Here is a 14,024-nt window from a genome sequence, read left to right as displayed (position 1 = left end):
AACATTTAATTAATTTACCAACACACTAGACTTCCTCAAAAATGATTTTAGGTGTTATGTTTTTTCCGTTAAGTGATGCACCTTTTCTCAAATATAATTCACAAGCAAATTAGACTCAATACAAATGTAAAAGAGTAGTATAATTTTGTTTTATTACTTATTAACAAATTGCCCATATTTGAGATTTTAAGATCCACAATTGAAGATTGGAAAGTATCTTTTGAAAAGATGTTTCACTTTAAAACAGTAACAAATATGTGTATGGATGAATGGAAGGCCCTGACCACTTTATTTGCTCTTGGGAATGTACAAAATACCTCAAATATTAATTGTCTACCAGAATTTCCAAGATAAGTAAATTGTGGTATATCTATATGATAGACTACTTACTACCAAGCCATCAAATATCATGAAGAAGAATGTTGACTTGGAAGAATCTTCCCTAAGTTAAAACACAAGCTGCAAAATAGTACATATGGTTTGTTAATACCTTTGTTAGAAAAAAATAATAGTTAACTAAGGCATAAATAGCAAAATCCCAATATTAAGAGGGATTTTTCTGTGGGAAGTATGTTTATAGGTGCTTTTTTTTTCTTTAATCTTCTGTTTTCCAAGATTTTTGTTTTAAGTATGTATTACAATACTAAATATAACTATAAATACAGGACAGTACTAAAAGTTTATAAATTATCAAAATATACCATTTGGCTATACTGAGTGAATAGTCTCTTAATTGCACATTATAAAATGTTCTTACTGTCCACTATAAATTATCATTGGTTTTCAGAGTTTTGGAATTGTGACTATAATCAAGGCCATTTTAAAACCTGGAATTTAACTCCAGAATATTTCTTTCCTCTTCTTGGGAAAATAATTGCTGAAGGGATGCTTACAGCCCTTTTACGCTATATAGATAAACTTTTTTTTTTAAAGGTCCCACGAAAGTGCACTTTTAATACATTTATTAAGAAGATAAATTGAGCACCCAACCTATACCAAATACTATTCTGTATAAGAGAGGGCTACAAAAATGAATATGATGCTGTTCCCATGCCCAGGGAGCATGCAGTCCTACAGTTGTGCTTTGAAGTTTCAAAGTGATTTCATGTACCTAGTCTCATTTCACTGTCACAACAATCTGAGGGATATACGTACACTTTTCTGGTCTCTTTTTAGAGATGAGGAGACATCTGAGAGGTTGTGACTCAGGCAACATCAAACGAATAATTACAGGTGGAAGACGTGGGGCTCCTATTCTGGTCTTCTGAGCATAGGTCCTGTTGCTCCTCCCACTTTGCAACACTGCCTTTCTTGCCAAACTTCCAAAATATGTTTAAAAATGTGTGTTTTAGATAAGAAAGTAAAATTATCCTTAAGTTGCATCTTTTTGTCTTATCAAAGTGAATTAATGATTTAATGATCTTTGGATATTGTATCACTCAAACTACATACTCACACATGCCGGTAATTTATATTTTTTTGTCATTTGATTTTTCAGTGGATTATTTATAAAAGTAATTTTGAACTCCTGCCAAAATGGTTTAAGCCTTTTTTTTTTTCTTTTGATCTTGCTGAACTTATATATGGTGTCTTTCCAGTGCAGATAGGATGTTTGGAAAGAAATGTTGTCTTTTTCTGAATGTTTTTTTTGGAGGGTGGGGGAGAGTTTTCCAGACTCTTTGCTCACATGAGCCATTCTTGGTTTATTCCAGCTTGACAACACTTGGTGTCACATGTGAGCCTCCCACATGTGTTCACTCTCCATCCCAGCTCTGTGATTGAACTCTGCTCTTATTGACTAGGGGGCAATTGGGCAGGCATGCTTCATTCCTGGAATTGACAGTCACTCCATGTGAGTAAAGGGGAACCTCAGTGAGACATCTTTAAAGCATATGAAAGCATTCGGTTTTAAAATGGAAGAAATACGAGGTATTAGCCTTTGTTACAAGTTTGTTTGATAGGTGTAAGTGAACTGATATGCCTGTTTTCTCCAGTTCTCTTATCTTTCTTTAGTGGGCCTATTTGAATGTTTTCTATCTATTCACACTCATTTTTACTCTTTCTGACCCTGCTTTTCTATTTCCCCCTTCTCTGCCTTGTTCTTGTCTTTCAGTTTTGGATATACAAATACTGAATCAGCACTTCTAAAGCCCTGCCCTTTCCCACTGGCTTCACTGGGCATTCAGACATAATGAGAAGACTGGCTTTTCGAGGCGCTGGTTGTGCTCTGGTAAAGCTGGTAAATTACTGATCATCTACACCCTTTCCCTTTTCTGTCCTTCCTTGCCTTTTCCCTACCACCTTTATTACATTTTTGTTATCCTTCCCATAAAGATTCCCTCTTCATATTCATGAGATTTACTTGTTTCTGTGTTATAGATTGTTTACAAAGGATTGGCTCTTAATTACTTTATCTTAATGAATTGAGGTCAGTTTATTAGCCTTTTATAAAACAAATAAAAATCAACAAAACTTGGCTATGTTTTGGTCTAAGCTTTTTGAAGCTTTTAGCCACTTTTAGCCAACTTTAAACCAATATACTGTATAACAAACCAAAGCTTAGGGGAAGTAAAAATCATGGTAGGTTTTGTTTTAAACACCATATGGACTTTAGTTTGAAGGAAGAGATATGAGACTACTCTTGTTTATTAGTTACTTACCAGGGTTTTTTATTTGTTTTGCTTCTACTTTCTGTTCCCTGGAGATCCCCAACTTTTCTCTCCATACAACTAGCAACCAGTGCTACTGGAGTGTTCCTATTCATCCAGCTGCTAGTGTCTTGGTTTCCTAAAATTGAATGTCGTTGAGTGAAACTGGGATCTGTTTTTTCTTTTAGCTTTAGAAGGCCTTTGAAATCAGGATATACTGTTTGATACTGTTGTTGAATTGTACAAGCATTGCAGGACTTTGTTGGGTATACACCCTTTCTCTCTATCTGTAGCAGATTATTTCAGTGGTTTCATTTCTTATGTTATAGTCAAATGCATTATTCGTAAAGTGTGTTAAGATTAGTTACTAGCCAGCCCAAAGCTGAAAGCAAATATTTATGTGTTTCTGAATGGCCAAGCAGGACCTAAAAGCTCACATGTGGGGTGCTCTTCCAGATCATCTACTGAGAATTAAAGCTATGGATGGTTTCAGGGTTGGCCCGTGGCTCACTTGGGAGAGTGTGGTACTGATAATACCAAGGCCATGGGTTCGGATCCATATATAGGGATGACCGGTCAGCTCACTTGGGAGAGCGTGGTACTGACAACACCAAGTCAGGGGTTAAGATCCCCTTACAGGTTACCTTTAAAAAAATAAAATAAAAAGCTATGGTTTCAAAATTTATGGGGATAGAGTACCTCAGGCAAATATAACTGAAAAAGAAATTAGTCTGGATTAGCAGAAGAGTTTCAAAGCACAGTTTGCTATTTCTGCCTAGGTATGGCAGGTCACATTAAGTGTTTTCCAGGAATATGTCTTGTGGATCTTGCTTTAATAAACGGAGAAATTCATTTTCAGGGTGTTCATTTTAGAGAACATCTAAAATGCTGGAAGGTTAATAGTCCTCTATCCCTTTAGCTTTTTGCATTTCTTGTTTGCCTTAGGCACTGCTTCTTACCTTTTTCCACGTCATAGCCTCCCTGGAAAATGATCGTAATTATAAGGCACACGGGAAAGCAGGTGAGGCTGCTGACTCCACAAGTGACTACCTTGGGGCCTCTGTTCCCCAGGCCTGCCTGGCTGCTTCATGGGCTGAGGGGTCAATACCTCCAGCACACTGATGTAGCATTATAAATGGGTTGGGAAACTCCAGTCCATGGTGAATTTGGGGCCAGAAGTGGTTGAGTCATTCAAAATTGGTGATACACAAATGAGTATACTTTTGTTGAATTTGTCCCATCAGATTTGAAAGTGTAGCATTCTGGTAAGTGAAACGGCTAAAACAAGATTTAGGACTTAAACCAAAAAAACTTACAGCTAGTTACAACTCCTTTGCAACAGTTAAAATATCATCCTAAGTGAACCACAAGCTTGGTGGCAGAGTCTAAATTTAAATATAAGAACATGGCTAATTATTTCTTATAGAAGAAGTTGGATTCCATGGGTTCCAAGAGAAGAAGAGCTACTTCCCCTTCCAGCAGTGTCAGTGGGGACTTTGATGATGGGCACCATTCTGTGTCCACACCAGGCCCAAGCCGGAAAAGGAGGAGACTTTCCAATCTTCCAACTGTAGATCCTGTGAGTAACTTGGATCACACGGTTTCTGCCTGCTTTTTGCACGATTCTTCTACCCTTCCTTTAATGGTAAAGCAGTTAATATGCAAGGCTTCTCCACTTGCTTTTAATCCGGCTTGATAGTCTTAACCTTTCTTCTATGAGAAGAATGTATTTAGCCAAAAGTCTTACAGTAATAGTAAATTTAGTACTATGAAATAATAAAGAACATCAGTATGTTACATCATATATTTATTCAGCAGTAATTGTATGCCTGGCAAGTGACACACACTGTTCTGGTGGTTGGGATATAGCCATGTGTGAGAGAAGCCCATTTTCACATGGAGCTTAGATTCCAGAGTGGAGGAAGTAGAATGTAAACAAGTGAACAAATAAATAATAAAGTACCCTCAGCTAGTGATAAGTTCAAAGAAGAAAAGTTTGGATGATTTGGGCCTGAATCTTCTGGAAAATTCTCTGTTTTGAGAAGGCACCAACCCTGCAGAGCCCCGGAGAAGAGTGTTCCAGGTAGAGAGGCTGGGCCAGGGATAGGTTTGGTGTGTCATGATTACAGAGAGGTGGTCAGGAGGGAGGAGACTGGTGAATTCCACTTAGCCAGTATGTAGGGCCTCTGTAGGCAATATTAGGAGTTTAGACTTTGTTCTCTGTGTGGTGAGAAGCCCATCTATTGGATGATTTTAAGCAAGAGAGTGATATGAACATATTTAGTTTAAAAGAAAAAGAAAATCACCAGTAGCCTAAATCTGATGAAAGATACCAAAAACTTAATTAAATTATTTTAAACTAGAGATGCTGTCAGCGTATTTCAGGTTTGGGTTCCCATGTTGTTATTTGGGGATTTGTCGTTTTTATTCTGTACTTGCCTTTTATGAGTATGTTTTTATTAAAGAATAGAGAGAATCCTTATGCCTACACTAGCTTTGTGGTGGGGAGGGGGAGAATCTGGTGATTTTTCTCCTTTTCCTATGTGTAGATTGCTGTGTGCCATGAACTCTACAACACCATTCGAGACTATAAGGATGAGCAGGGCAGACTCCTCTGTGAGCTCTTCATTAGGGCACCGAAGCGAAGGTGAGTTGGAAGACTCTCAGTACAGTAAGAGGGATTTGATCCAGGATCCATGTTTAAGGTGTTTGGAAATTGAGTTTTCCTTTAGAAAGAATACTTTAAATAATACTAGAGTCTAACTTTAGTCTTAATTGTCAAGATGTAGTGAAGCATTTATTAATTAAAAAATTTTTTTAATTGTAAAAAACATGTAACATAAAATGTACAGTCTTAACCGTTTTTCAGTATATAGTTCAATAAACATTAAGTATATTGACATTGCTGTGCAACGGCCTCCAGAACTTTTTCACATTGCAGAACTGAAACTCTATACCCATCAAACAATTCCACATTTCCCCCTCCTTCCAGCCGCTGGCAACCACCATTCTATGTTCTGTTTCTAAGTATTTGACTACTTTAGGTACCTAATGTAAGAGGAATTATACAGTATTTGTCTTTTGTGATTGGCTTATTTCATTTAGCATAATGCCCTCAAGATTATTCATCCATGTTATGTAGCATGCCACAAGATTTCCTCCCTTTCTGATGCTGAATAATATTCCATTGTGTGTGTTTATCACATTTTGGTTATCCATTGATATGTTGATAAATTCTTGACTTGCTTCTACCTCTTAGCTATTGTGAATAACACTGTAATGAAAATAGATATACAGGTACATCTTCAAGATTCTGCTTTCAATTCTTTTGTGCATATACCCAGAGGTGGGATTGCTGGATCATATGGTACTTCTACTTCTAATTTTTTGAGGATTTGCCGTATTGTAATCAGTAACAGATGCACCATTTTATATTCCCACCAACATTGTACAAGGATCCCAATTTCTCCAAATCCTCACCAACCTTTGTTATTTTCTGGGTTTTGTGGTATACCATTGTGATTCATGTTTGCATTTCCCTAATGATTAGTGATGTTGTTACCAGGCCCAAGTTTGGCTGCCTGCCCCAAACAAAAATAAATAACTCAAAAGTCAAATGTTGGTGAAAATGGAAGTCAGCTTTAATTCAGGAATATCAATGACCTGAAGAGAGATGTTAGATTAGCCCATCTCTCCAGGTAACCTGAAGGAGAATGGCCAGACTAAGCCATCCCACCTGTAAACCTGAAAGAGAATGGCCAGACTAAAACCATCCCAAACACTCAGATTTACTGAGAGGTTTTTAAAGAGGGGGCTGAGGGAATGGAACGTGAGAAATGAAAAGCAGGAAGGAAGGGGATGTGAGCCACAGGGGCTCCATGCAAGGACCAGGTGCCAGGTCTTGCCGATGCCGAGGCTCTGTCTGGTTTCTGTTCCCATCCTTGGTGTCACCTTAGGGTCCTGCTGGAGGGGTGGAATCAGCTTAGTTCTATTGATGTCTTCCGTGCTTTATCAAGATTTGGATAGTACGTGTCTTGTAGCAAGTCTGCAGCTCCAGGCTGAGTGAAAAGCAACCTTACATTTATGTAAATAATGTCATCTTGCCCCATAACGAGGTTCAAAATATCAAATAACCAGGGCAAAAAAGGGAACTCAGAGGAAAAATACATGCTAAGAAAAAACTGTGTCTTAAAAATCTTAATCTTTTGTTTTTTCTGGTTTTTTAAAATTATTTCTTTTATGAAGGACAATTTCGGAACAGATGGAAAAATATGAATGGTGTCTGCAGATTAGATGGCAATACTGTATCAAAGTTCATTTTCTGATTTTGATGCCTAAGTTGTGGTCCTTATTTGTATGAAATCTACACTAAACTATCAGGAGTGATGAGACATCTTGTCAGAGCTTACTCAAAAAAAAAAAAAGGACTGCAAAAAAAAAAAAGGACTGTTCTTGCAACTTTTATGTCAAAATAAAAAGTGAAAAATAATTTAAATATATTGTACATACTAAAGGAATGGCTATAACATGTCAGCTAAGGTCCCAAGAGAGATTAAAGCCTTAATGACCGTTATATTCTTTGTAATAACTTATCTTTTATGCATCTAGAATGGAGCTAAATACCTATAGCTGTGGGAGGACTGAGGAAATAGTCGCTCAGCACATTTTTTTCAGAAGGTTTACGTGTCTTAAGGAACTCGGTTTGGAAAAAGCCAAAAAGAATAATAAACATCCGTGAACCCAAAATCCAAGAAATTATCCGGGGAACTTAAGAAATTATCATTATAAATATCTTCATTTCTTGATAGCCATGGGGGATTGGTTTCAGGACCTCCTACAGATACCAAAATCCATGGATGCTTAAGTCCCTGATATAAAATGGCATAATGTTTGCATATAACTTATGCACGTCCTCCAGTGTACTTTAAATCATCTCTAGATTACTTATAGTACCTAATACAATGTAAATGCTATGTAAATAGCTGTTATACTGTATTATTTAGAGAATAATGACAAGAAAAAAAGTCTGTACATGTCAGTACAGATGCAGTTTGTTTTTTTTTTCAGATATTTTTGATCTGCACCTGATTGAATCAACAGATGCAGAACCCATAGATATGGAGGGTCAGCTATATTTAAGGAATTTAAGAAAAAGATTTCTTAAGAAATTTTCTTAGGAAATTATCATTATAATTCCTTTGAGGTTTCCTGTGTGTTCTTCACTATCCTTCCCTTCCAAGTTATAACCACTATCCTGAATTTTTTGTTATCATTCCCTTGCTTTTTTTGTTGTTTAATAGTTCGGTCATGTTTATTTTGTTTGTTTTTTGGGATATTTCTTGGTGGCTGGCCAGTATAGGGATCTGAACCCTTGATCTTGGTGTTAAAACACTGCATTCTAACCACCTGCACGAACAGGCCAGTACCCAAGGCCCTCATCTTTCTCTTTTGTAATTTTAGTTGTTGATATTAAAGCAGTATATATAATGTAGGCACCTGATATCACTGGCAGTAAAAGGTTCTGTAGTCACTAACTGAAGAAAGAGAATCCATTTCTAAGTTTATAAAGAGTTTTGAAACATGTATCTATTTTTAGCCACTTTTGAACACCATGAAAACTAAGTCATGACATGAAGTTACCACTGATGTGGGTTTTAGAGCTGGTGACTTAAACCTTAAATATTTAGCATATAAAAGACCATCCCAAATGTTAATTTAGACTTTTTTTTATCATTAATATATATTTTGAAAAAACATATATGCATCTTTTATTATTTTTTTTAATTCTAATAATGGGAGTAAGTCTGATGGTATGCTGTCACTTGGAATGTTGGATGTTACCACAGATAGTTTTGAAATGTAACTTTTTGTAGGCTTTGGATTAATAGCATTTTTAAAAAAACATTTAAATTATAACAGAAATCAACCAGATTATTATGAAGTGGTTTCTCAGCCCATTGATTTGATGAAAATCCAACAGAAACTGAAAATGGAAGAGTATGATGATGTTAATCTGCTGACTGCTGACTTCCAGCTGCTTTTTAACAATGCAAAGGCCTATTATAAGGTAAGAAAGCATCAAATTTGGAAGGTATTCTATTTGGTAATTGTCTGGCTTTTTAATATTTATCAATGTGGCAGGTGGGTAGAGTTTCTCTTTATGGTTTGAGTTCACATTTCTCTTAGGAGTAAAGAAACTGATAGTCATATGATTGTGAGCCATTCTTGTTTCTCCTGCAAAGTGTCTGCTCAAATCCTTTGCCCATTTTTCTCTTGGGTTGTCATTTTCATGTTTATTTCTGGAAATTTTTTTAACATTTTATTTCTTTTTATATTTATGTATTTTTTTTTTTGCTAAAAGGGAAATTTGTTTAATATAAATGCATTCATTAACAAAAAAGAAAGATCTCAAATCAAAAACCATCTTTGCATTTTAAGAAACTTGAAAATGAGGAGCAGACTAAACCCAGACACAGCAAAGGAAGTAAAAAATAAGTAATAGAGCATAGAGAATAGAAAAAATATAAAGAAAATCAATGAAAACAGAAGTCAGTACTTTGACAGGGTTCACAAAATTGACAAGCCTTTACCTAGATGGACTAAGAAGAAAGAAGACTCAAATAATTAAAATCAGAAATGATAGCAGGTTCATTACAATGAAATTTACAGAAATCAAAAGAGTTATAAGAGAATACTGTGATAATTGTTGGTCAACAAATTAGATCATCTAGATGAAATCAATAAATTCTTAGAAACATGCCACCTACCAAGACTGAATTATGTAAACACAGTTTGAACAGAATTATAGCTCGTTAGATGAGTGATCATTTTTCAGATTCCTGACACAGAACTCCGTTGAGGATTTCTTGCAGGGCTGCTTATGTGGTGGTGAACTCCTGCAGTTTTTGTTTGTCTGTAAAATACACTGTTTCTCCCTCATTTTTGAAGTATAGCCTTGCTGGGTATAGTATTTTTGGCTGACAAGTTTTTGCTTTTAGTGTTTTGAATATATCATTCCATTTTCTTCTGGCCTGTAGAGTTTCTGTTGAGAAGTCTGCTGTTAGTCAGATGAGGACTCCCGTACAGGTGACTTGATGCTTTTCTCATGCCATTTTTAAGATTTTATCTTTGAGCTTTGCCAGTTTGACTGTAATGTGTCTTGGAGAGGATCTTTTTGAGTTGAGTCTGTTTGAGGATCTTTGAGCCTTCTGGATCTGAACATCCATGTCTCTCCCTATACCTGGGAAGTTTTCCATTATTATTTCATCGAATAGGTTTTCCATGCCTTTTACTTTCTCCTCCTCTTCTGCAAAACCCATGATTCTAATGTTTGTGTGCTTAAGGTTGTCTGCTAGCTCTCTTAGATTTTCTTCATTTTTAAAAACTCTTCCTTTTTTTGGTCTGCCTGAGTTATTTCAAAAAGAGTATCTTCGAGATCAGAAATTCTTTCTTCTGCTTGTTCTAGCTTGCTGCTTAAGCTCTCGGTTGTGTTTTTTATTTTGTTGAGTAAGTCTTTCAGTTCCATGAGTTCTGCTACATTCTTTTTTAAGGTATAATCTCTTTGTAAACTTCTTCCTTCATATCCTGAATTATTTTTCTTGTTTCCTTATGTTGATTGGGGATTCTCATGTCTCAGTGAGTTTCCTTAAGATTGTTGCTTGGAATTCCTTTTCAATCATTTCAAGGGTTTCTTGCTCTGTATGGTCTTGTATTTGAGAATTACTGTATTGTTTTGGTGGTGTCATATTTTCTTTCATGTTTGCTTCTTGCAGTTGCTTCTTCTATTATTCTGGAGTGTGCTTTGAGGAGAAAAACATTCTCTTCTTTTTCTGGTCTCCACTGGTGACTCTACTTGTGTCAGTGCAGTCAAGTGTCTGTTGTGCTGCCTACATGGCAGCTGTGGATACCTCTGTAGAGTTGACCTGCTTTTGTAGTAGCCATGACTGTGGCGGCAGCTGTGGTCGGCCACCTGTCTGGAAGTGATGTTTTTGGTGTGATCCTTGCCTGCTTCTGCATGGGGGATGCTGTCCTCGGCTCCTGCCTGTAACCCTGGATATTCTTTGTTTCTTACCTGGTTCTGGGTGGAGGCGGCTGCTCTCCGCTCCTGCCTAGGACCTCGTGTGTGCTCTCAATTTTTAACATTTTAGATACTAATTCATTTTGATTATGTGTGTTTCAGGTATCTTTGTCCAGTGTGTATCTGTCTTTTTGCGCTTTTTATGGTGTTGATGGAAGTATTTTAATATTATCAATTTGTCAGTCTTTAACATTGTGATTTATCCTTCTTTTCATCTTGTTTCAGAAATTCCTCTTGCCCAAAGATTATAAAGATATTCTGCTCTTATATTTTCTTCTATAAGTGTTACAGTTTTTTTTTTCCACATATAAGCCTTTAATGGAGTTGGAGTTGATTTTTGTGTCTTTATGAGATAGGAGTGTATTTTTTCTCTCAGATATAAATGGCGCCATCCTTTCTGCATTCATCTACATTGTCAGTGCTGTCCTGGTTTCCATGTTTCATGGATCTGTTTCTGTCTTTTCCATAGACCAGTTTATCTATTACTGGGGCCATTCTATTCCTTTCTTAATTACTATGGCTTTGTAATTCTTTATCTGATAAGGAAACCATCTTAACTATACTTGTCCCTTTGCTTTTTCTTGCACATTTTAAAATTAGTGTGTTCAGTCCACAAGCACACACAAAAAAATTGTTGGGATTTTATTGGAATTGTATTGACTCTGTAGATCGTTCTGGGGAGAATTGACATAATTATGATGTTAACTATTCCAGTCTATGAATTTAGTATATCTTCATTTATTTAAGTCTTCTTTGGTGTATTTTAGTAAAACTTTAAATGTTTCTTCATAAACATTCTGCAAATGTGTTGTTGAATTTATTCTTAAGATTATCTATATGATATTTTTAATTGAGATATAATTCACACACCCTCTTAAACAAAGGGTTTTAGTTATAAATAAAGTTGTGCCAAAAAAAAAAAAATAGTTGTACAACCATCACCACTATGTAACTCTAGAATATTTTCGTTACCCCCAAAACAAAACTATACTCATTAGTAAGCATTCCCTATTCTTCTTTCTCCTAGCCTCTGGCAGCCATTAATCTACTTTGTTTCTGTATGGATTTCCCTGTTCAGGATATTGCATATAAATGGAATCATGCAATATATGGCCTTTTGGGACTGGCTTCCTTCACTGAGCATAATGTCCTCAAGGATCATCCATATTATAACATGTCAGGATAGTACTTCATTCCTTTTAAGGCTGAATAATATTGCACTGTATGGATAGACTATATTTTGTTTAACTGTTCCCTAGGTAATGGACATTTGGTTTCTGCTTTTTTGGCTATCATGGGTAATGCTGCTATGAATTTTGTGCATATAACAGAAGGTTACGAAGCTTGGGTACAAAGCTCTGCATGTGTTCATTAGATCACATGCTTTACTTGTTAATTATGTTGCTGAAATCTTTTATGTCCTTACCAATTTACCCATGTGAACTATCCACTTACTGAATTAGGTGTTTTAAATTTCTTACTTTGATGATGGATTTGACTGTTTTTCTTTGTAATACTACTGATTTTTTGTTTTATATATTTCAAAACTATGCAAATAGAAACGTATCTTTCCTAAATCTTAGATTGGTGTTTTTCATTAAGTCTGAATTATGTCTTTGCATATTGCCTGAGGTCCATTCTGTCTTTCTTGTTCTTGTAGACTCTGATTGGATGTTATGTTAGACTTCCCTCAGGTCTCCATTTCTCTTAACCTTTCATATTCCCTGCTTCTTTCTTTTTCTTTTTTTTTTTCATAATTTTATTTTGTGGATATACAATGTGGTTGATTATTGTGGCCCATTACCGAAACCTCCCTCCCTCCTCCCTCTCCCCCCTCCCTCCCATCAATGTCCTTTCTGTTTGCTTGTCGTATCAACTTCAAGTAATTGTAGTTGTTATGTCTTCTTCCACCCCCCCACCCCGGTTTTTGTGTGTGTGTGTGAATTTATTTATTTATTTTTAGCTCCCACCAATAAGTGAGAACATGTGGTATTTCTCTTTCTGTGCCTGACTTGTTTCACTTAATATAATTCTCTCAAGGTCCATCCATGTTGTTGCAAATGGCAGTATTTCATTCGTTTTTATAGCTGAGTAGTATTCCATTGTGTAGATATACCACATTTTCCGTATCCATTCAGCTGATGATGGACATTTGGGCTGGTTCCAACTCTTGGCTATTGTAAAGAGTGCTGCGATGAACATTGGGGAACAGGTATACCTTCGACTTGATGATTTCCATTCCTCTGGGTATATTCCCAGCAGTGGGATAGCTGGGTCATATGGCAGATCTATCTGCAATTGTTTGAGGAACCTCCATACCATTTTCCATAGAGGCAGCACCATTTTGCAATCCCACCAACAATGTATGAGAGTTCCTTTTTCTCTGCAACCTCGCCAGCATTTATCGTTCATAGTCTTTTGGATTTTAGCCATCCTAACTGGGGTGAGATGGTATCTCAGTGTAGTTTTGATTTGCATTTCCCGGATGCTGAGTGATGTTGAGCATTTTTTCATATGTCTGTTGGTCATTTGTATATCTTCCTTAGAGAAATGCCTGCTTAGCTCTTTTGCCCATTTTTTAATTGGGTTGCTTGTTTTTTTCTTGTAAAGTTGTTTGAGTTCCTTGTATATTCTGGATATTAATCCTTTGTCAGATGTATATTTTGCAAATATTTTCTCCCACTCTGTTGGTTGTCTTTTGCCTCTGTTAATTGTTTCTTTTGCTGTGCAGAAGCTCTTTAGTTTGATATAATCCCATTAGTTTATTTTTCCTTTGGTTGCCCGTGCTTTTGGGGTCGTATTCATGAAGTCTGTGTCCAGTCCTATTTCCTGAAGTGTCTCTCCTATGTTTTCTTTAAGAAGTTTTATTGTTTCAGGATTTATATTTAATTCTTTAATCCATTTTGAGTTGATTTTAGTATATGGCGAAAGGTATGGGTCTAGTTTCATTCTCCTGCATATTGATATCCAGTTCTCTCAGCACCATTTGCTAAAGAGGCAGTCTCTTCCCCAGTGTATAGGCTTGGCGCCTTTGTCAAAGATCAGATAGCTGTAGGTGTGTGGATTGATTTCTGGATTCTCTATTCTATTCCATTGATCAGTGTGTCTGTTTTTATGCCAATACCATACTGTTTTAGTTATTATAGCTTTGTAGTATAGTTTAAAGTCAGGTAGTGTTATGCCTCCAGCTTTATTTTTTTTGCTCAGCATTGCTTTGGCTATGCGTGGTCTTTTGTTATTCCATATAAATGTCTGGATAGTTCTTTCCATTTCTGAGAAAAATGTCATTGGAATTTTGA

General features: G+C 36.2%; 1 protein-coding gene across 20 annotated transcripts in view; it reads left to right on the top strand.

Moving 5' to 3' along the window:
• Nucleotides 1-14,024, top strand: part of PBRM1 (polybromo 1) — a 113,613-nt gene that overhangs the window by 976 nt on the left and 98,613 nt on the right. For 10 of the 20 annotated variants that reach the window (XM_063115416.1, XM_063115408.1, XM_063115415.1 and 7 more), the window contains exons 2-6: nucleotides 1,713-1,852; nucleotides 2,114-2,239; nucleotides 4,075-4,227; nucleotides 5,198-5,295; nucleotides 8,568-8,715. In XM_063115416.1, coding sequence (XP_062971486.1) covers nucleotides 2,192-2,239; nucleotides 4,075-4,227; nucleotides 5,198-5,295; nucleotides 8,568-8,715 — 447 coding nt within the window. In that variant the 5' untranslated portion in view covers nucleotides 1,713-1,852; nucleotides 2,114-2,191. Of the gene's footprint in view, nucleotides 1-1,712; nucleotides 1,853-2,113; nucleotides 2,240-4,074; nucleotides 4,228-5,197; nucleotides 5,296-8,567; nucleotides 8,716-14,024 lie in introns of those variants that run through there. The other 10 variants (XM_063115410.1, XM_063115417.1, XM_063115409.1 and 7 more) reach the window with 5 other exon arrangements.

This window comes from Cynocephalus volans, chromosome 11 (assembly GCF_027409185.1).
Source record: "Cynocephalus volans isolate mCynVol1 chromosome 11, mCynVol1.pri, whole genome shotgun sequence".
In the NCBI taxonomy this organism is placed as follows: Eukaryota; Metazoa; Chordata; class Mammalia; order Dermoptera; family Cynocephalidae; genus Cynocephalus; species Cynocephalus volans.
This window is presented reverse-complemented; position numbering and strand designations above follow the sequence as displayed.